Here is a 24,380-nt window from a genome sequence, read left to right as displayed (position 1 = left end):
TCAAAAATGGTGCTGGGAGTTATTTAAGTATGAACTCCTCAAAACTGGCTATCCATATGGAAAATAAGATAAAATACTATCTCACCAAACACAATAAAATGAAATCCAAGTGGATTAAATATCTAAATGTCAATAGAAAACATTATAAACTTATGATAGAAGAATATATTTCTGAAATTTGGGTAGGCCAAAATTTCTTAAACATGACACTAAATATACAAACCATAAAGAAAAAGACCAATAAATTGGCCTGTATTAAACAGACAAAAAACCCCTGGATGACCAAAGATGATATAACTAAGTCGAAAAAACAAACTGCAGACTGGGGAAAAAAATGTAATGAATATAACTAAAAAAAAAAATTAGTATTCAGCAAGGAAGGAGGAGTAGGAAGCCTTCACATATTCATTCCAGGCTTATCAGTAGGAGAGAGCTCTAAATGGAGTTGATAATGTATCAGGAATATACATTCCCAAATGGGCTTCAATGTCCTCCATTGGTTAAAAACCTACAGTAAAGAGAAATGACTAATTGAGACCTTTTCAAACTCTAATTATCTTTTGCAATAAGTTCCTAAAATTGAAATTGCTGGGTTATATTTGACATGGTGAAATATATTGTTAAACTTCCCTCCAGAAAGGTAGTGCCAAATACGTCTTTCATCAATACCATATAAAAAGGTCCATTTCTCCCTACTACAATCTAGTTTATATTTTGCCCATAATTTTAATATCTATTAATCTAATAAAAATTACTCTTGTGAATTTCTTTGCTTATTCATTAGATTGGATTCCTTTCTAATGTCCTCGATTGGTTGCTTTTTTTCTTGTGAATTTATAAGAGCTTTTTGTATACTTGGGATACTAACCCTTTACATTTGTGATATAAGTTTTTAAAAGCATTTTGTTACCTGAGATTCAATTTTATTTTGGTGAGAAAAGAAAATTAGGTTGCTTTTTTTCCCCCATTTGCACACCTATTTCTGTTGACATAATTTAGAGTAATTCTGTCCATTATCACATTAGATTTTATTTTAATTTTAAATGAGTCCCATGCTTACTGCCAGGCTTCTTGTATCAGTTTCTTTGGTAGTTTTGTTGTTATTTTAAATTCACCAATGAGTTGATTTATCTTCTAGATGGGCTATGAAGTAGATTTTTCAATAAGCCCACATGGATACTGTATTTTCTGAGCTGTTCCATATATTACAGTGTCTTTTGCAAATATAACTAAACAACAACCCAAATTAGAATTTTATTCTGGAATCACATTCTCTTGACTCCTGAAATTTTGGTTACTTGTCATTCCACTGATTTCTGCTTCCTAAAGTAGCTAAGGAAAAGTCTGAGGACTGTTTGATTACTTTCTTCCCTAGGTGACTTGCTTTATCCTGGAGATAATGCATAAAGTTTTATTCTTCTAAAATATTAAAATCAAAGCTTTTATTTAATGAGGTATAAATTATTTTTTCCGATTCACTATGTTGGATATATGTTCTAACATCTTCTAGTTGCTTTAATCTGCATTTTGTATAGGTTTTCTTAAATTTGTCTTAGATACTACTTTCCACACTATTGACTTGATTTTCAGCAAGGTTAAGTCCTACATTGGTTGTCTTACTATTATTTTTGTTTTTACTTTTTTTTTAGAGACAAGGGTTCCCTCTGATGCCTAGGCTGGAGTGCAGTGGCACGATCATAGCTCACTGCAGCCTTGAACTCCTAGGCTCAAGGGATCCTTCTGCCTCAGCCTTTTGAGTAGCTGGGACTGCAGGTGTGAGCCACCATGCCAGGCTAATTTTTTTTTATTTTTTGTAGAGATAGGATCTCACTGTGTTGCCCACGCTGGTCTTGAACTCCTGGCCTCAAGTGATCCTCCTGCCTCAGTCTCCCAAAGTTCTGGGATTACAGGCGTGAACTACCGCACCCAGCCTTTGGGTTGTATTCTTTATCCTTAGTTCTAAAACTTCTTATTTACGTATTTTGTTATCTCTTCTTTAATCTCTTGTTGTGTGGAATTGAGGCTCTCTTTAATCATCAGCTTTTGCCTAACATTTTCTGTTGTTTCTAGCAGTCAGTTTTCCTTCTGAGCGTATTCATCCTCTGCCATCTGCACACTATATGTTTTTAATTAAATATTTGACCTGAATGTTTGCATATGTTTTTTGCTTTTATTTTTCAATGTTTAATTGTGTTTGAATAAAGGCAACTACTTGCCTAGGAGTATTTTGGTGAAATTTCTTTGACCTTCCTTCACCTTTGTTCTCCCCAACACCCCTACCCCACTTTCCCCGAGTGCTATCTGAACCTTCCCCTTTAACTTGAACTACAGGGCTAAGAATGTATCATTTTCATTCTTTGCTCAGTCATTTCACTCCAAATGAGATTATGCAGGGAGGCATTTGGAGCAAGGGACTGTTGCATTTTGAATGTAAAGTTTCCATGTATTTTACTGGCAAATAGGTAAACCTTTTCTTTGGGGATTAGGAGAAATGGAGAGATGGCCTCAGCTACAGTGGAAGAGATGTATGTAGGGAAAGAGAAAGACGTTTCATTGTGTTTCAGGAAGTGTTGCCACAGTGATGATAGGTGATGTGCCTATCTCCCTTGTCTCATTAAGAATTTCAGTAAAAATATTACATTATTCTCGCATGTTCTTAAAATTGGAGTGCATTTTACTTCTTAAATACAATGACATGCAGAAATAAGCCTTAAGGCAAGAGCTAAACAGCTCAAGGAGGCCCAGTGACCGAAAGGTTATTAAAGATGTCTCCATGCTATTTTTGTGTTTATATAGTTACTTTCAAGTTAGTTCCTATTCTTTTAAAAAAAAATTGGGGTGGATCTGTACATAAAGTCAGGGTTACATTAAAATATTTATGATTGATAGTAGCTAAGAGATCATGAGAAATGTACCCAGACATTTATCTGCTTAAAGTGTATTCCAGAAATATGTTTTAATGATACTTTAATGTTTCATTTGGTTGGCTGCTTTCATGGAGAGCAATTTTTAATTTTAAGAGGTAGGGAAATGTGCTGATTTTTTATAATTTATTTAAATAGGTTTACAGCCTTGTAGACTTTATGATTTTCACATACTTCTGTCACTTGGTGACAGGATACCTAAATTATATTTCTGTCATTTTGAAAGGCATGTAGCCCCCATTTATAATAATGCTATTTTAAATTGAAAGTGAGTGATTGATTGCAAATATTTCAGGATTACTATTACAAAAATCATATAAAGAATCTCAAGAAAATTGCTTTACAAAGAAATAGCTCCTAAGGTAATGGTGATGTTATTTATCCAAAGACGCTGTCGTAAAATTTGAGATTACTGCAGGTGATTGCTATATTAATGAGACAGTCTAAAATGATCAACCTTCTATTAAACCTGGTTGCCTTTATATTGCTACATTCTGTATTAGCTTCTGTATCATTTACTTTGGCATAGGCCTCACCATGTAAAGATTAAAAATATTTTCAGAATTTAGATATTTAACAACAAAAGAGAGCCAATAACTGATAAACAATATTGTCACACAAAGTACGATACACAGCACACCTTATAATGTAGTAAGAACACATTGTTTGCAACACCTCTTATTTATTATTAATTGTATTTAATATGACATCTTTTACTTAACATTTAAATTATTTAAATATATGTTAAATTATAAACTGTATTAAATATCTGTTATTTACATTGTTTATTTTCCCTAGTATTAAATACCTATTCCTTTGTGTTGTAACGAATAACATTTGGGTTTATCTGGAAATGGAAAATAATCTTTTATATAAAGACATTATCAGTAATATTAATACAGTGGATGCATTTCACTTATCAATTCTCATACTAAGAATCAGAATTCCCAATGAACGTTAATTTCTATAAAAATGGTAAAACTGTCAGGAGATACTTGTTGAAAATCTGTAAAATTTTAAATTCATTGACTAATAAGCAGTATGGCCAAATTGCAGATCATCAACTTTTAGCAGAGGCTGCAAGCACTGAGGGTGAAGAGCATCTTGGGAAAAGGTCTGTCAGTTTTATTTGCCTGCTCTTGATAAGCCTTCCTTTCTCAGATTTCTCTTCCAGCCAGTACATCTGTCATAGTTCCTTCTCAGTAGTAAATCACCTTTATCCATAAGATTTGTAAGATTTGTCAGATTTGTAAATGATAACCACTGACAGAGTCATTTTCTATTCGTCTGTCATGGTTCACAACACCCTGCTTGTGTCCTGAGGACTGGCTTGCCAAGACCTAATACCAGGACTCTACGGTCCAGACCATGACATCATCCCAACTCTCCACACATTATGGCCAATCAAGGCTTCCATTGCAAAGTGAGATAATTTTTTAAATGGGTGATTACTAAAAACACCTTTTAGGAAATTGTATCATTGGATATATCTGACAAAAGTTCTAAATAAATGATCTACTGTAGAAATAAATGCCTTAAAGAGTGAGATATATATATCTTAGAATTATGGCCCATAAATTAAGTTATATTCACATTTTAAGCAACATGTATGCAATCAGAGTACTTAGTATAGTTTTATTTCTGATAAAAATCACAGGTAGGATTTCTGGTTCCAAAATGACAGCATAAAGGCAAGTTGGCTTCACTCTCCACCACAGAAAACCAAAAACAAATACACAGCATTGAAATTTATACCAGCACCAACCCAGAGCTCAAGCATGAGGATGAGACAGTTCCCAGGGCCAAAAACTCCAAACAGATGTAAGGAGACTCGGACTTCCACATCCACAACATCCCTCCCCCAACATTCTGCCCGGTGCCAAGTACATGGAAATCTCCCCCTAGTTCATGGTTTCTATGTTGGAAAAAGTAAAACGGAGATGGTCAGCCTGCTTCCCTACCTTGAGTTCCCTGGCAGGAGACCTGTCCTTGCCTTAACCCATGGGAAACATCATATTAATAACTGCCTAAAGGGTGAAATATCCCTGAGGACAGACAGAGACAAAGCGGGGGAAGGAGGACTACCATTCCCAGCTCTGGAAACTCCGCTTTGTAACTTGGGCTAAGGAGACACCAAGTCAGAGTGGCTGTTCAGTAGCACCACACTGTAGGGGGTGCATTCTGCAGGTCTCTTAGGCATGAATCCCTAGCCACACTGTCAGGATAATCTCTTTGGGATCTCTCTTATTTGGAATAGGCAGCACTCTAACCATTTACTAGAGCTGAGGTGAACCTGGGCTTAAGATGCCACCTAGAGCTGAAAAGGAAGCAGTGACCTAGTGGTAAAGGTTTGCTAAGCAAATACATTCAATAAAAACCAAAACAAGCTATACAAAGAAAACTAGAATAAATACCTAATCCTTTAATGCAAAGACATAGAAGTGTACTCACAAGAAACAACAGCAAACAGGGAACTATGACCTCTTTAAAAGGGCAAAGCAAAAATCCAGTGAATGACCCTAATGAAATAGTGATTTGTGACCTCTCTGATGAAGAATTCAAACAGCAATTTTAAGGAAACTCAGTGATCTCTAAGATAACACAGAAAATCAATTCAGAAATTGATCAGAGAAATTTAACAAAGAGATTGAAATAATCAAAAAATCAAACAAATTTTGGAAGTGAGAAATACATTTGCTGACCTGAAGAACTCTTTAGACATCTGAACAGCAGAATGAACCAAGAAAAGAAAAGAATGAGTAAGCTGAAAGATCAGCTATTTGAAAATACAGTCAGAGAAGAAAAAAGAAAAAGAATGAAAAGGAATAAAAACCACCTACAAGATACAGGAAATTACCTCAAAGTACCAAATCTAAGAATTATTGGTACTCAAGAGGCAGCTGAGCAAGAGCAAGGGATACAAAGCTTATTCCAATAAATGACAAAGAAAACTTTCCAAAACTTGGAAAGGATATAAATATCCAGGTATAGGAAGTTCTTAGAACACCAAATGGATTCAACCCAAATAAGACTATACCAAGATATATAATAATCAAACTCTCAAAGGACAAGAGCAAAGAGAGGATTCTAAAAGCAGCAAGAGAAAAGAAGCAAATAACATATAAAGGATCTCTAATTAATCTTGCAAAAGAATTCTCAATGAAAACCATACATCCCAGGAGGGAGTAGAATGACATTTTTAAAGTGCTCAAAGGAAAAAAAACGTATTCAAGAATATTGTATCCAGCAAAATTATCAGTCAAATATGAAGGAGAGATAAAGTCTTTCCCAGACAAGCAAAAGCTGAGAGAAATCACTATCACCAGACCCATCTTGAGAGAAATGCTAAAGGAGTTGTTCAACCTGAAAGAAGAAGCACTAATGCGCAAAAAGGAAACTTTTCATGGTATAAAACCCACTGGTAAAATTAATTATGTGAACAAACCCAGAATACTCTATTACTATATTTGTCGTGTATGGTCAATTCATAATTCTAGTATGAAGCCCAAAAAACAAATCTATCAAAAACAATAATAGCTACAGCAACCTGTTAAGAGACAGGTAATATAAAAATATGTGAATTGAGACAACTAAAAGTCAAAATATGGAGGGGATGGAGTTAAAGTGTAGAATATATCTGTGTGTTTTTTGCCTTTGTTTCTACTATTTCATTTGTGATCTAAGATAAGTTGTCATCTCTCTTTAAAATAAGTTGTCATATCTATGATATGGTTTTTATAAGCCTTATGGTAACTACATTGCAAAAACCTATAATAGATTCACTAAAAATAAAAAGCAACAAATTGAAACATACTACCAGAGAGAATCACTCAGCCATGAAGGAAGACAGTAAGTAAGGAAGAAAAGATGAGAGGATTCTCAAAACAACTACAAAACAAGCAACAAAGTAGCAATAGTAAGTCCTTTTTGTCAATAATAACAATGAATGTAAAGGGTCTCAATTTTCCAATTAAAAGGAAAGGGTGGCTGACTGGATAAAGAAACAAGACCCAACTATATGCTGCCTTCAAGAAACACATTTCACCTATAAAGGCACCATAGACAGAAAGTAGAGGGGTGGAAAAAGATAATCCATGTAAGTGGAAACCAAAAAAGAGCAGGTATAGCTATACTTATATTAAGTAAAATAGACTACAAATTAAAAACTGTAAAAAAGATCAGACTGTCACTATATAGTGATAAAGGGGTCCACTCAGCAAGCACATATAACAATTATAAATTTCTATGCACCTAATACCAGAGTTCTCAAGTTCAGAAAGCAAATATTACTAGATCTAAAGGGAGAGACAGACTGCTATACAATAACAGTAGGGGACTCTAACACCCCACTATCAATAATGGACAGATCATCCAGATAGAAAATCAACAAAGAAACAGCAGGGTTAAACTACATACTAGATCTAATAGGCCTAACTGACATTCACAGAGCATTTCACTCAACTGCTACAGAATACACATTCTTTCTATCAGCACATGAACATTCTCCAGAATAGATGTATCTTAGGCCACAAAACAAGTGTGAACAATTCTAAAAGAACAGAAATCATATCAAGTATCTTTTTTGACCACAATGGAATAAAACTAGAAAGAAATAACACGAAGAACCTCAGAAAATATACAAACACATGGAAATTAGACAACACACTCATGAATGACCAATGGGTCAAAGAAAAAATTAAGAAGGAAATTTAAAAAATGTTTGAAGCAAACAAAAATGGAAATATAACATACCAAAATCTATAGGATATACAAAAAGCAGTACTAAGAGGAAAGTTTATAGCAATAAATGCCTATATCAAAAAAGTAGAAAGACTTTAAATAAACAACTTAACTATGTACCTGAAAGAATTAGAAAAGCAAGAACAAACTAAACCCAAAATTAGTAGAAGGAAAAAGAAGTAATAAAGATCAGAGTAGAAATAAGTGAAAGTAAGATTAAAAAAATACAATAAACAAAATGCAAAATTGGTTTTTTGAAAAGATAAACAAAATTGACAAACCTTTAGCTAGACTAAGAGAGAAGACCCAAATAAATAAAATCACAAAAAGGAGACATAACAACCAAGACCTCAGAAATACAAAGAATAATTAGAGACTGTTATTAACAACTATACTCCAACAAATTGGAAAACCTAGAATAAATGGATAAATTCTTGGACACATACAAGCTATCACAATTGAACCATGAAGAAATAGAAAACCTCAACAAACCAATGGCATACAATGAAATCCAAGCTGTAATAAAAAGTCTCCCATCAAAGACAAGCCCAGGACCTGATATATTCATTACCAAATCCCAGCAAACATTTATAGTGAACTAATACCAATCCTACTCAAACTCTTCAAAAAAAAATTAAAGAGGAGGGAATACTTCAAACTCATTTTCCGAGGCCAGCATTACTCTGATACCAACACCAGACAAAGACACAACAAAAAAGGAAATTACAGGCCAATATTACTAAATAACACAGATGCAAATATCTTAAACAAAATACTAGCAAACCAAATTCAAAAACACATTAAAAAGCTCATTCACCGTGATTCATCCCAGGGATGTAAGTGTGGTTCAACATACACAAATCAATAATCATGATATATCACATTAACATAATCGAGAACAAAAATTATATAATCATTTCAATACATGCTGAAAAGCATCTGATAAAATTCAGCAGCCCTTTATGATAAAAACTCACATTAAAATGGGTGTAGAAGGAACATACCTTAAAATAATAAATGCCATCTGTGGCAAATCCATGGCTAACATCATACTGAATAAGGAAAAACTGAAGGCCTTACCTCTAAGGACTGGAACAAGACAACGATGCCCACTTTTACCACTATTATTCAGCATAATACTGGAAGTCCAGAGCAATTAGGCAAGAGAAAAAAATAAAGCTATCCAAATTGTAAAGGAAGAATTCAAATTAGCCTTGTTCACACATGACATGATCTTATACCTAGAAAAACCTAAAGACTCCATAAAGAAACTGTTGAAACTGATACACAAATTCAGTGAAGTTGCAGGATACAAAATCAACATACAAAAATCAGTAATATTCATATACACCAACAACAAACAATCTGAAAAAGAAATCAAGAAAGCAATCCCATTTACAATAGCTATAAAAAATATAAAATACCTAGGAACCAATCTAACCAAAGAAGTGAAAGATTTATTTAAGGAAAACTATAAAACTCTGATGAAAGAAGTAGAAGAGGACACAAAAAAGGAAAGATATTCCATACTCAAAGTTTAGAAGAATTTATATTGTTAAAATGATAATACTATATGTGCACTTAAGTGTTGATCAGTTAAAACTAATTTGATGGTGAGTACATGTGGTGCTTGTTTTTCCATTCTTGGGATGCTTCACTTAGTAGAATGGGTTCCAGCCCTATCCAGGATAATACAGGAGGTTCTATATCACCATTGTTTTTTTTTTTTTTTTTTTTTTGTGGCTGAACAGAACTCCATGGTATACATATACCACATTTTATTAACATAGGGTGTCAGGCAGATGGGAGGGAAGAGGAGGGGATGGGCATGTGCACACCTAATGAATGCGATGCGCACCGTCTGGGGGATAAACACGCTTGAAGCTCTGACTCGGGTGGGGCAAGGGCAATATAGGTAACCTAAACATTTGTACCCCCATAATATGCTGAAATAAAATGAAAAAAATATAATACTACCCAAAGCAATTTAAAAATTCAATGCAATCTCTATGAAAATACCAGTGATGTTCTTCACAGAAATAGAAAAAAAATTCCCAATATTTATAGGGAATCACAAAAGACCACAAATAGCTAAAGCAATCCTGAGCAAAAATAATATAGCTGGAGGCATCACTCTACCTGACTTCAAGATTTACTCCAAAGCTACAGTAACCAAACAGCATGGTACCAGCATAAAAATAGACACACAGACCAATGGAACAGAATAAAGAATGCAGAAATAAATCCATACATTTATTATGACCAACTCATCTTCGACAAAGGTGACATGAACAAACAATGGGTAAAGGAGTGTCTTTTCAATAAATGGTGCTGGGAAAACTAGATTCATATCTTCCACCAAACACAAAAATCAAATAAAAAATGATTAAAGACTTAAATCTAAGACCTGAAACTATGAAACTACTGGAGAAAAACACTGGGGGAAATGCCCAAGGACATTGGTCTGGGCAAAGAATTTTTTGTAAGACCTCAAAAACACGGGCAACCAAAGCAAAAATAGGCAATTGGGATTATATCAAGCTCAGAAGCAAAGGAAACAATCAACAAAGGAAAGAGACAACTCACAGAATGGGACAAAATATTTGCAAACTCTCCATCTGACAAGGGATTAATAACCAGAATATATAAAGAGCTCAAACAACTCAACAGCAAAAAATCCCCAAATATGCCAATTAAAAAATGAGCAAAAGATCTGAACAGACATTTCTCAAAAGAAGACATATATATGGCCAACAGGTATATGAAAAAATGCTCAACATCACTAATCATCAGAGAAATGCAAATCAAAATCATGATGAGACACCATTTTACCTCAGTTAAAATGTCTTGTACTAAAACGACAGGTAATAACAGACGATGGTGAGGATGTGAAGAAAGGGGAATCATCGTGCACTGTTGGTAGGAATGTAAATTAGTAAAGCCACTATGGAGAACAGTATGGAGGTTCCTCAAAAAACTAAAATTAGAACTGCCATATGATCCAGCAATTTCATTACTGGGTACACAGCCAAAAGAAAGGAAACCAATATATCAAAGAGGTATCTGCACTTCCATGTTTATTGCGGCACTATTCACAATAGCCAAGACATGGAATCAACAATAAGTGTTTATCAATGGATGAATGGATAACATAAATGTGGTACATATGCACAATGGATATTATTTGGCCATAAAAAAGAATGAAGTTTTGTCATTTGCAGCAACATGGATAGAACTGGAGGCCATTATGTTAACTGAAACAAGCTAAACACAGACAAATACTGCATGTTCTACTCATATGTGGGAGCTAAAAAAGTGGATCTCATGAAGATAAAGAGCAGATTGGAAGTAACTACAGTCCAGGAATAGGAGAGAAGAGCAGGGGCACTGAAGAATAAAAAAGAAAATAAATGTATTTATTACCACTGAAATATACACTTAAAATGGTAAGGATGGTAAATTTTATATCTGTGTGTATATATATAAATATATTTATTTTACCTCAATAAAAAATAAAGTGAAAAAAATCACAGGTAGATGGCAAATATTCAGGGTTTCCAAAATAATAAATTGTATTGATTATTTTATTTATTTGTTTATTTTTTGAGATAGGCTCTTGTGCTGTCTCCCAGGCTAGAGGGCAGTGGTGTCATCGCAGCTCACTGCAACCTCGAACTCCTGGGCTCAAGCGATCCTCCTGGCTCAGCCTCCTGAGTAGCTGAGACTACAGGCACATGCCACCACACCCACCTAATTTTTCCATTTTTTGTAAAGACAGGGTCTTGCTCTTGCTCAGGCTGGTCTCGAACGCCTGGCCTCAAGTCATCCCCCCACCTCGGTCTCCCAAAGTGCTATAATTATAGGTGTGAGTCAGCACCCCTAGCAGTATACTATTATTACAGAAAACACAAGTTACTCCATGATAAGTAAGAGGCAGAGGGTCTTTTAGATTCTTCTACATACATATTGACAGTTTTATGAATGAAAGAGAAAAGTAGAAGATGGTATGTGCTAGAGGCTACTTTTAACAATAAACCCCTACTCACTGTTAATATTAACAAGCTGGTTTGCAATGTATTTCTCCCATAAAGAAGACTTTCAAGCAGTATAAAAAGTCAGTTATTTGCGAATATTTGTGTTTCAGAGTCTAGATATATTTTAGTGCACAATTTAATAAATATTTTGCAAAACCTTTAAATATATAATAATATAATCATTTAGAGATGCAGAACTAGAACTATTCCGTATTTGATTGTAATATTGAAGTGCTTACTCTTGAACTCCATCTACATCTTCTGTTAACAAAGCAGTGATTTGGGCAACTGAAAGAAAATCTGGAGACAGAATCTGCAATTCAGCATTTCCCTAGCCAAAAAAAAAAAAGCAGAATAAGTTATTTAAATCACATGTTTCACATATTAAATCCAATGATATCAAAATTTGTTCTTCTTACAGTCTAGTTATTGTCAGGAAAATAATTTAAAAACTACAATGTCTGAGACAATCATTTTTGTTTTTCATATTTATGTAATGGTATCTCTATTCTGAAAAGTCAAAGTCAATGTCTTTTAAGTATATGTAAAACTTGGCGATGGTCTTGAATTCAACCAATATTTACTGAATATCTTTATATTCCCTACTGAACTTGGGGCTCTAGAGGAGGCAAAGACGAACAAGAAAGACTAGAAAGACTTGCTAACCTCAAGAAGCTTAATATCTAGCAAGAGGAACAAACCAAGGATGACTCTAAAACAAGAAAAGAACAAATGAACCAAATAACTGTGGCATTTAGTCTAAGAGAAGGGACAAGCACAGGGACAGGACAGGGTAAGTCCATAGAGAGGAGCTCCAGGAATGGACTTTGTGGAGTTGGGCATGGATAATGCCCGAGGTGAATGCATCAGCAACACCAGGGTTATGAAGACAGGATAGTTAGGAATTGGTTCTATAAACATCCAGCAGTTCTCAGTGGTGCCTACCTTATGTGTAGGGACTAGTTGGCCTTGGGTGGGAAGTGGACATTGGGAACGCATTGTGGACGATCTTAAATTTAATGATTCAATAAATATTAAATATTTACTGAGGGCTTACAAGGTGTAAGACACTGCTCAAGGGACCATAAATATTTTAGCCCTTGGCTGGTTGAAGAATGATGGGCTGAGGAGGTTGTTCTTAATAACCCAGGCAATAGGGAATCTGTGAAGGTTCTGAACAGTGAAATAGTAAGATATAACTGTGCTCTAAGGAAGGATAATCTGTAGCAAAGGGAAGGGAAGACAGGAGCAGAGCAAGAACACAGAGGAAGAGTTGAACGAAAAGGTCATTAAAACAGTGCAGGAGCTGCTCTGGCCTCCTGGCAGTATGGATGAAAAGACAGGAGCAAATGCAATCATATTATGGGGGACTAAAAGAAGAAAAACATGGAGATTCTAAGTTTCTGCATTAGGTGACTTAGAGAAAACGGTGGCAATACTTAGGGCCTCCAACAACACGTATGTCACCTTTGTGTGAACCAAAGACATCCTCTTTGGGTGGAGGAAGTGCTAAAAAGCCTTTCCAAAGGCTGATATAAAGCCCTGCACCCAACTGCATCGCACGTGAATAGAGTATATATAATTTAAGGTCCTACTCACCCCTCAGCCAAGTGCTTTTGTCAGAGTACAACCTGCGCAACTGTACATGGTGCCCTTGTGATGCTAATAGAAATAGGAGTGTTGGAAAATGATGCCAGTTTTAAAAAGGCAAGATAAGTTTGATGTCAGTGGCTGAGTTTAAGGTGGAATACTTACAGCAAGGAAGAAGTGTTTGGAGGTTAATTAGAAATGCTAGAGTCAGAAAGGTCAAGTTTAAAGCTATTGGTTTAGGAGTCAACTGCAAGTGTGAGAATGGATGAGACTGCACCAAAGCCAGAGCATGAAGAGGAGAGCTGTGAATGGGAGACGGAAAAGGAGACTAAGGAACAGAGGTAAGACAGCAGTAGCTACACAAAAATCCAAAATTGTGAGATTCTGGCAGGGGGGTGGAGGGGGCAAGAGGGTAAATGTTTTTCCGTTTGATAAATAGTTATGGAGTCTTCCATGTGAATGAGCTCCAATAATTAAGAGCAGCAAGGAAATGCTTTGCTGTAGTTTAACAGACCACATACTGAATTCTTACTCTTTTTCAAGGCAGAAAAATCTCAAAGCTAACACTTATTCATGATAATGGTAACTGTCTTAGTGTTTGTAATTTAATATTAAGTTATTATATTATATTTTTACTTAAAAATCTAGTTTGGAAATAAAATATGCTACATTATTAGCTTTCTTTTTGTAAGTGAGCAAATTAATCTAAACTAGGTCATATTATTAGATTATATACTCATTAAGAAAAAAATATTTTAGTACCTAATATAATATTAATACCTTGTACCTAGTAGGCACTCAGAGACTTTACAAATGAATTAAATTCACTCAGATTATATATAGGATAGTATTTTGGTCTATGATATATGGCTACATATTTGTTTAAATGTTTCTTTATTATATATATATTTATTAGCAGTGAAATATAATTATGCCTATACTATCAATCCCATTAGATTGTAAGTTCCTCAGAGACAGTCATTCAATCTTTCACTTCTTTTTAGAATTCTGAAGATCTTGATATGTCAACATAGGTTGCTAACAGACTGTCTGAATTCATCTTCATCATATGATGACATTGTTAGATAACAAAGCACCATGAAAAGCAGAACTTCGGAACCCAGGATCTCATGATGGTTTGACTAGTGATTAATTTTATGACTTAAGGGAAGACAATTGAACCTAAATTTTATTTACTATTAAAAATCATTTTTATGTGTTTTAATACACACAAGATTGCTGTCATTATTAATAATGAATAAAGATACACATGAAAAGTGAATTATACAGACATCCAGATCAATTTCTTTGATTTGAAAAATCTCTGGATAGAAGAAAAGTAGGTCACACAAGAACTATATGAAAGAGAATACAATAATCCTAATCTTTTGGACAATAATAATTCTGGTTAAGATGCCTAATATTAGTGCCTCATTTTTTACTAAAACTCGCAGCCTTACGATAATCATCTTTTAGGAGAGTTTGCCTCTGGGTTTTCTCCTTTGTTTTAAATTGTATTCATAGACCTATTTTAAACTAGACTTCTTGTTTGTTTGTTTTATACACTGCCTTGGACTAGAAAGGATATTAGATAGCTAAAAATCTTAAATTTTTCAACAGATATATTCCAATCTGTAAAAATTAAAGATACAATAGAAAATTCATAAATAGGCTGAAAAATGTGGATATATAATCGTGCCTTTCTCTGTAAAATTACATCTCCAACTAGGAAAATATGTAAGCTAAATGGCACTGTTAACTCATTTTACTCCACCACCTGGTGGATTTTAGCAGTTATTCCAAGTGCAATAAAATTGTAAGGCTGATATTATTTGACAGATAATCTTTTCTCTGATTTTTTTTCCTTCTAATGTCACCTAAACTTTCCACATTTGAATATGTGTCTTCTTTCTAGAATGTAAGCTTTCAGAGACATCTTTGTGTTAATCACTAGTAGTGTTTATATAAAAAAGATTCTTAATAAATGTTCATTAAAAGAGAGATAATAGATTTCACCAAGATTACTAAATTCTAGCCTTTGAAAGATATTTTCAAGACTGAAAATAAATGAACTAAGGAGCAGTGCTGTGTTTAGCCATATTGGAGCCTAAGGCAAAAGGAAAAATCCATAATACAGATCTGGCCTTTATTTAAAATTTGAATCCATCATGGATTTTTTTGAACTAATTTTGATTTTATTAAAGTATTGCATTAAAATATAATTTATCTTGATTACTGAGTTTTTTTTTGCACACCCTTAAATTCTGTACCCAAGGAGAATGCCTCATTCACCTTACTATAGTTTTGCTATGGAGTTATGAAGCCAATATTAAAAAATATATATATAAATAAATGAAAGAAGAATAAATAAAAGCAAGAGCTGGTTCTTTAAAGTGATGAATAGGCAAATATTTTCAAATATGATTAAAAAAAGAAAATAAATATTTGCCACATTAAATGGTGTTACATTAGAAAATTCCAAGGAAAGGGTGATTTCCTAGGAAAATGTAAGTTATTCAAATTGACCAGGAGTAATAAAGAAGATTAACTTGACTTTTTGTCAAAATCAACAGCAAGTATATTGAATGGTGAAATACTAAAGTCATTCTCATGAAAATCAGGAACTAAAAAGAGATCCTGGCTAGTAACATTACTGTAATTCAACACACTGTAGAAGTTCTAATATAATACAATAAGAAAACTAAATTTGTAGCTTAAATATTACAAATGAGGAAATTTAAAAATCTTTGAAGATTACATGGTGGCATAATTAAGAAAGTTGACATTGTACTAACATTGTATAATAAAAAAATTGGTAAGATAGTTCTATTAATATATGACAAAAACATATAAAAGTCAATTGTTTTTCTCTCTACAACAAAATAAATAGAAATGAAAATGGCAAAAACGATTAAATTATACTGGTTATAAATATAATAAGAAAGGTATAGTACCTAGATAAAGACATTATAAAACTATCAAAAGTTTAAAAACAAGACTTGATAAAAGAGATTTATTAAAATCCTTCAATTTCAAAATATTAAATTCCTCTCACATTATAAATCTAATGCAATGACAATCTCAAATACCAATGAGATTACTCTAGAACTTTACAAAATAATTTTTAAGTTTTTATGGAAGAATACATGCATCACAAAAAAGAAAAATAATGAGAGGGAATTTTCCAAATTAGATATTAAATTTTCCAAATTAGATATTAAAAGCTGAATATAAAATGGTATGATATTGATACAAGAATGGAAAAACTAGTCAGTGGAAAAGAATAGAGGATCTGAAATTTTAGTGTGTGTGTGTGTGTGTGTGTTTATAAATAAAAATATGTATGTATGTATACATATATAAAATTTTAGAAATAAAAAAATTTGCATATATTTAAATTTTGGGATTCTTTTTTATCTTGCTCTATTTTGTCCATTCTATGACCATTCATGTATATGTATAATGTGATAACAAGTCAATTCATTCTCAGTGTGAAGAGATATGTTAGTTTATTCAGTAAACGAAGCTTACAGAATTGGTGATTCACCTCTACAAGATAATAAAATTAGATCCTCATTACAAAATATTTCTATCAAAAATTAATTCTAGTCTTGTTAAAAAACTAACTTTAGTAAAAAAAAAAACTTTAAATATTAGAAAACAATTGAAGATTATTTGTGCCACCTGAGGAGAAGGACAGATGGGAGAGCAAGAGCAGGACTTTTTAAACAAGACAGTAAACCCAAGACCAACAGTAAGAAGAAAGACAAGCCTAAGTGTTTGTCAATATCTCCATGCCTACAGCCGGTATTTACAGCCGCTGTTTACCAGAGGTTCTAAGTGTCTGATAAATACTACTACTGTATACTAACATTTTGAAGTCGATTAGTACTGTCTTCTCTGAAATATTTTAAGTGGCTTTTTTGCCTTGTCCCCATAACCTGGATAGATTGATCTACACACTATGCGATCACAGTATGTTCATTCACATTGAATTATTCATAATTTCAATAAATACTTCTTCAATGATGCTGATATTGCAGGAACATGTTTGCTGCTCAAGGTGAGCCTTAAGTTTTCTCTCTAATCTGCCAGTGATGGGGGGCATCTGTTTGCTAAAGTCTGTAGGGACCACCTAATCAAGAGAGATTTGTCCTCCTCCTGGACATCTTGATGATCTCTATGACAACTGACATCCCCTTTCCACTCAAGATTATGTAAGTGTCCTTTTGTCCTGATTAAGCATCAAATTCATTGAGTAAATGTCATCCATCAGGTGACATGGTAAAACTTTAAGAGGCATTATTCCTAAGAAGCAGTTGGGAAATAATCATTTGCATTTTGTTTTAAATCTCTGATGTGAGCTGAAGTATATTCCTTTTAAGTATACCATTAAATGATTCTATTTCCCAAATAGTATTTTGAAGATATTAAGAAAGTCAATTTATGAATAAACTGTTGATACAAGACTGATCGCTGAATTTTATGTAGACATTTATAAACACTGTTAACTTACAGATCTATACATAGCAAACATTAATTTTCAGATTTTTGTCATTCTTCTCTGTTCTTATGCATTCATACAGATATCTGCTGAAAGTTTAGTCTTGCCATTCAAAGAGAGGCATTTACTCCAATATTACTAAAAAACCTGAGATGCTGAATTTAAAAAGTTGGCAAGCAGGACTTATGCGATGTCACAGAAAAAATCATTTCCCTGGATCTGTATCTGATGCCTCCTTGTTTACAGTATCTTATGAAATAGATTTTAGATTTTAGTCTACGATAATACCTTTCTTGGTATATTTCAGACCACTCATGATTTTAATTAGTTATCATAATATATTGAGTACTTACTATGTTATTGGCATAATTGTTTTTATTCTAGGTATTGGCCACAAACAACAAATGGGAAACATCAGACTGTTGGAAGCTTATGCTTTATTTCTGATAGACTTGGCAAGAAAAAAAAAATTTCACTACTGCTTGGCTCAGTTGACTACATGGTCTACTGGCTAAGTCAATTTGGATACAGAATTTATTAGAAATGACACCATGAGGGATTAGCTGTTGGGTGATCAACTCTGGAAAGAATCTGATCTGAGAAGTTTTCAGTATCTACCTAAAAAGCAGCAGCCTTGGGAACAAACTGCTAGAGACTCTTGCCATCTTTTCCATCTAATGTCTGAAAATCCTAGTCAGCACAAATGGGTAGAAGGCAGGACTTGTCATTCTAATGAATGACACACCTCTATGGATCAACTGTTTTCCCCGTGAACTACAGGAATTCTAATTTTATTAGAATGGAAAATGAAATTTCCACCATGCAGCTATTAACCTGTTATCAGTAAATGAGCACTGCTAAGGGAGTCCAAGTTACAACTTGATTTCTTTAGCCTCTTACTAAGAGACTGAGCATAGCCTGAATTGTATGCCATGGGGAATACTTGCTCCTCCAAGTTAACAAATGTGCAAGCTGACAGTCCTAAGAGGGTAGATAATCATCTTAGGTATTCAACTAGCTCATTCATCTGACTTAACCATTGTAAAAAGTGATTTTTTTTCCTGAAGTATGGCATGTCTTTACATCTTTAAAACAATAATTTTTTTTTTTTTTTGCAGATTCGTTAAGACCCCAAATGATCAGAGTCTTAGAAAGAACATTATCTACGTGGGTAAGTATAAGTATGTATACACTGACAATTATGTCTTCTAAGGTTTTGTATATATTTAAATAACACATTTAATTGGAAAATTTCCTGTGCTACTTTTGAAATTGTATTGCTTACATTAGAGATCACAAGGGAGTAACTGGCTTAGTAACCAGTTTATCACATTAAAATGTGCTTTTAATGTATGCTAATTTCAAAAGGCACCTATGAGAATCAGCATGCCTTAGCGGTCTGCATTTAGTATTGATTGGGAAGGATCTGGAGGAGGACGTTTGCTTATGTTTGCACAAGATGAAATTATTGGCTTTCTGTGTTTCCTCATTTATAAAACTGCAGCTAATACTCATCTTCTGCACAAAGAATGTTTAGACTAACTAATAAGAAAGTTGAGCAAAGCAATGTTAATTAACACATTATTATTCACCGTCAGAACCTTAAAAAAACTGAAGGGAAAGACTTCTAGGAACAATATGATAAACTCTGTGTGAAGACTTAAAGATTTTTTCATGGCAGATGTGTTTTTAACTGAAATCTGAGGATATTAAGTTTATGAGTAAAGTTTTCTAAAACCCATTTATTATTGAGAGTTGGTGTTGAGTGGGGCGTAAGGACAACTTTTTGCTACACAGAAGGCCCTGGGGGTTCAAGGTTAAATGACTCTCCCACAGACAAGGTTAAGCGACTAAAGCCCTAACCAAACGCCAAATTTTATAGCCGCTGTCCTTTGTCCTGTCTCCCATCATGTATTTATTTATTTAGAAAAAAGGCAAAATAACACCAACCCTGGCCTTCTAATATTAATCAATCCACTACCAATAAACAGTAACTATTCCATGACACCTTTTGATCAATTGCAACTGTGATCCTTACAGAATTAGTAGCAATTTGAAAAAGGGACTGCCTGTTTTACAGTCTGGGATCACTTATTTTCATTTTTAAATAAAAAGAGATTAAGGTAGACGCGCGGGGTTGTGAGGTTGTCTGGGCATGGACCCGTCTAGGGGAAGAATTTACACAATTTACAGGCGCTGCACGAGGCTAGGGAGCGGCCGGCAGGGCGCGTGTCCGGGATCCCCGCGCCGCTCCTGGGGCCCCCGCGCCACCCAGGCCGCGCTCCCAGGCCCGCCGCCAGTCCCGCTGCTCAGCCGCCGGCCCGGTGCGGGGCGCCCACCCGGGGACCGGCCTCGGTCTCGCCTGCCGACCCCGCGGGCGGTGGGCCGGGCGCTCGGTGGTCGCGGGGACCCGGACCGGGATGGGAAGGGGGCGGCGTACCTCCGACTCGGGCGTGCTTCCTGCAGGGGTCGTCCCCCCGGGAGTCGTGGCCTGCGACATCGCTGTGATCTTGCCGGGAGACGCGGCCCGTGGTCGCCTAGGCAACCAGGGTGGGGCCGGCGTCCCGGGCTGGGAGCGGATCCCAACCGGGAGACGCGGCCCGTGGTCGCCTAGGCAACCAGGGTGGGGCCGGCGTCCCGGGCAGGGAGCGGATCCCAACGGAAACGGAGCCTGGGAAGGGGCTGGGGACCCGGAGGGAGACCGCGGCGGAGGCTCTAAATCATCCGGTGAAGGCAGAGTCCTTCCTTTTAGTACGAGGGCGAGAAGAGCAATTTAAATAGCAATTTAAATGAACTGGTGTATGTGAAAGTGCCTAATGCTAGCGCAATGCGAGTTCTCAATAAATATTAAAGTGAGACATATTACTGGAACTTTGACCATTGATAGTTCATATTAAGCAATTATAGTTAATTTTACGGTGTTGTGATGGTATTGTGGTCGTGCTTGGAAGGGAAATAGATGTCCTTATCTTTTAGAGATACCGAAATATTTAGAGATGATGAAATGATATAAAGTCTGAGATTTACTCCGAAACAATGGGGGCCGGGGGCGGGAAATGAGTGGAGATGTAGGTGAATCAAGCTTGGGTAGATGAAAGGACAGTGTATACTATTCTTAATCTTTTGTGTATGCTGGAAATTTTCTGTAATAAAAATATTTGAAAACACTAAGATATATTTCGTGGCACATGAGTATTCTTCACTTTGCTGGATTGTTAGCTCCTGCTTTGAAAATGAAATGTACTTTGCTTGTATTTACCTGCATGGAGGTTGCTTTGCAAAGCGCTTACTGCAAAAATCATGCATTTTTAAGTGCTTCCGTTTCCCCATCTGTTAAATGAGATAATAACAGTATAGGCCTCAAAGCATAACTGTGAGGAATTAACGAGTTAATATATATGGGCATGTTTACATCAATCCTGCCCACCTAGTATGGTCTATCAGTGTTAGTGTTAGTATTATGCTTGTCCTGACTTAGTCCCTCCAGTACACAGCTGCCAGGATAATATTTCATCAATGTACTTCTTCTTTATATTAATTAACCCATTGTCTCAGACCAAATGTAACACCTTGGGTCTATATATATCCTCATGATAATTGCATTACAGTTTAAATTATGCATATAATTGTACCGTCAAGCACATGTATGAGTTGTCTCTAGTTTTGTATATGTATGGCTCATGATTTCAAGTGGGTTGTATATATCCCATTCCTGATATTTTCACCCCAAAAGAACTAGTTTAGCTCTTAGCACAAAGTATGTAATGCAATAATACATTTACGACTCTAAACTCCATTTAAAAAGGACCATATTAGAACTTCTTTAATTAGTGAAAACATAGTCAATTTTTAGTATTGCCAGAGTTAATACAAGAGCCATCACCTTAGAAACTCATTGCAATGCTTAATGTTTTCATTGCTTCCTTCTGATCACTACTCCAAAGAAATGGAAAATAGCTAGTCACCTTTTGTGAGGTAAGAACCCTTCCACATTCTTTAAATTTTGTGTTCAGTAAACTGCTAAAGCATTTGTTTCTCTAAATGGTGGTTCTAAGTTTCCACAAAGATCTGATATACTTTTCTGGCCTTTTTCTGCCATTTTCTTGGACAGTTTTTAGGTTTTCTATGCCCCTTTTTGGTTTCGGACCCTGGAACTAGATGGAGAAGTTCATCAAAGATGGAATCAATTCTAACAGTAACAGGAAGGCTACCTCAGGGAGTGGGAAATTGTTTTGCAGGAATTCCAATTTTATTTTAATATATTTAATGTTATAATTTATTAGAGAAGTCTGTTTTGAGGAGGTAATTTAATTTTATGGAACACAAATTTTTTGCTTAGTAAGGAGTAGTGTTGAAAACCCATTAGCCTGAAGGTTACTTTTAATTTGCACAAGTTGAAGCTGATTTTAGCCTCCCATTTCTATTGTAGGCAGGTGCCAACAAGGAAGACAAATCTCAGTAGGTGACACATTTTCTTACATGGAAAGGTCAAGTTAAGTCTTCCTGTCTTCCTTCTCAGCCTCTTTTGAAGATAAAAGCTACTAACCAAAGCCTGCAAAATTCCATTTGTTATCTTAGTTTATTGTTTTAGGGCTGGAAGAGAAAAGGAAACACATGGGTCTTGTAGTTCACAGTTATTTTTTTTAAAGGCCTCTGACTTTTTACCATATCACAGTGAAATGTGGGGTAGCTTGATATTATTTGATCAATGGAATTGGTTGCGTTTGAATGAAAGTTCTTCAATCTGCAGACCCATAAACCTGTGGGGAGCACAACATTTTATGAATGGAATCAAATTTTCTTGAAGAGGAGCATTTTCATAATTCAAGTATTGGATGCTTAAAATAAAGCATACTTTTAAATACCAGAGAAACAGGTAGGAAAGGGCTAGATAATTTTATGATAGATATTAATGGTCTGGTGTGGCAATTTTTGGCAATGAATACCAACAGTGAGAGTTTTGCTGTCTTCTTAGGGTGAGTAAATATTTCTACTCCAAATATTACTCCTCTCTTCATGGTTCCTATGTCACTGGTTCATTTTAAGTATGAATGAGGTTCTTCAACAATAAATGAAATAATGTCACTAATAAGATTAATGACATGTTAGGAGTTCAAACACTGTGATTGCTGAGGTCTTCAATCTATTAAGTGACACCTGTGATAATCTTAAGACTATCAGGCAGTCTGGAAAAATTCCAATATGCCCTTTAAGTGGTAGTGAGAGACCTCATAATTTTACAAATGGAATTTAGACAGCACATTGTCTCTTAGCCCTGAAATACATTGAAACTGCTAGATGTAGAATGAAAAAATGTAAGAAGCAATTTAATTTGTAAGTAATTGCCTTCACACTTTGTTACCTATTTAATTTCTAGCAAAGAAAGTACTCCAATAGTTAATCAATTTTGAAAGGTATTTAAAGTTTTCGTAACCTTTACCAAATACTCAAATCTGTTCATCTTATGTCAAATCAGAAATCTGCTGAAGTCATGTGTGAGAACATTGCAAAGTCTTACCTTAATAAAACACACTTAGGAGATGATATAGTAAACCTACAGTACTTGTATACATTCTAAGAGTGACTAATTATTATAGAGTGGGGCGGGGTAATGATTTTGTCAATGGAAAAGAACCCAAACTCTGTAAAATAATTTAAAGAGGTTTATTCTGAGCCGGAAATGTGTGTCCATGGCCCAGAGAGCCACGCCCAAGAAGCCTTGCACAGGTGTCTTACCATGGTTGGGTTACAGTTTGGTTTTCTACATTTCAGGGAGACAGGAATTACACATAAAGTCATAAATCAATATATGGAAGCATACTTTGGTTTGGCCCAAAAAGGAAGGACATCTTGAAGTGGGGCATTACAGGTTATAGGTGGGCTTAAAGATTCTTTGATTTGTAATTGATTAAAGGAATGAAGGTTTGTCTCAAGGCTTGGAGTGTTTTAAGATAAGGAAGTCTGTTAATCAGAGACAAGATATTGAACATATACTGGACATACATTCAGATGCAAGTGATCTATTAAGTAAATGAATGACTTGCAGGTGTGGTTTAAACTTTGTCTTGTATAACCTTAGGCCTGTTAATGATTTACAAAGGATATCTCCAAGAAGGGAGGGGGACATGACCAGGCACATCTGACCTCCCTTCTCATGGCCAGCAACTCAGCTTTAGGGTATTTCTGGGTTCCCTTGGCCAAGAGGGGTCCATTCAGTCAGCTAGTGGGGAGGGTTAAGATTTTATTTCAGTTTACAATTTCCAATAAATGGTACTATTTTGACATGATTTATGTACTACTATTTGTCTTCAAAATTCTATCCTCTCCCATCTTGAGTCCATCTGTTAGTCACCCTTTCTCCAGTCACTCCCATGGCAGTGGAGGCCACTGTCTACTCTTCAGGTAAAAAGTCTAAGTCTTTTTTCCAAACCAGAAAATACTATCGTTTGCTGCTCCAGAGACCTCTTTAAGATTGTTTTGTAACTGGTTCCTTTCCTTCCTGATCAGCTTATTGAAAAAGTAGTCTCACTTATCATCTCCACTCACCAACTCCATGCCCTGCAATTAGTCTCTTACCTCCTTTGCTCT

At 35.1% G+C, this 24,380-nt stretch overlaps 1 protein-coding gene across 2 annotated transcripts in view; it reads right to left on the bottom strand.

Moving 5' to 3' along the window:
- The window catches only part of CABCOCO1 (ciliary associated calcium binding coiled-coil 1), a 96,505-nt gene extending 76,170 nt beyond the window's left edge, over positions 1-20,335 (bottom strand). Inside the window, exons 1-2 of one of the 2 annotated variants that reach the window (XM_045568422.1) lie at positions 20,233-20,335; positions 11,938-12,029 (exon numbers count right to left, since the gene is read on the bottom strand). In XM_045568422.1, the coding sequence (XP_045424378.1) occupies positions 11,938-12,029; positions 20,233-20,292 (152 nt within the window). In that variant the 5' untranslated portion in view covers positions 20,293-20,335. The remainder of the gene's footprint in view (positions 1-11,937; positions 12,030-20,232) is intronic. The other variant, XM_045568423.1, reaches the window with a different exon arrangement.
- Between the last annotated feature and the right edge of the window lie 4,045 nt (positions 20,336-24,380).

Source organism: Lemur catta, chromosome 14 (genome assembly GCF_020740605.2).
Source record: "Lemur catta isolate mLemCat1 chromosome 14, mLemCat1.pri, whole genome shotgun sequence".
NCBI classification, from domain to species: domain Eukaryota; kingdom Metazoa; phylum Chordata; class Mammalia; order Primates; family Lemuridae; genus Lemur; species Lemur catta.
The sequence above is the reverse complement of the archived record's forward strand: the minus strand, read 5'-3'. Positions and strand labels throughout refer to the sequence as shown.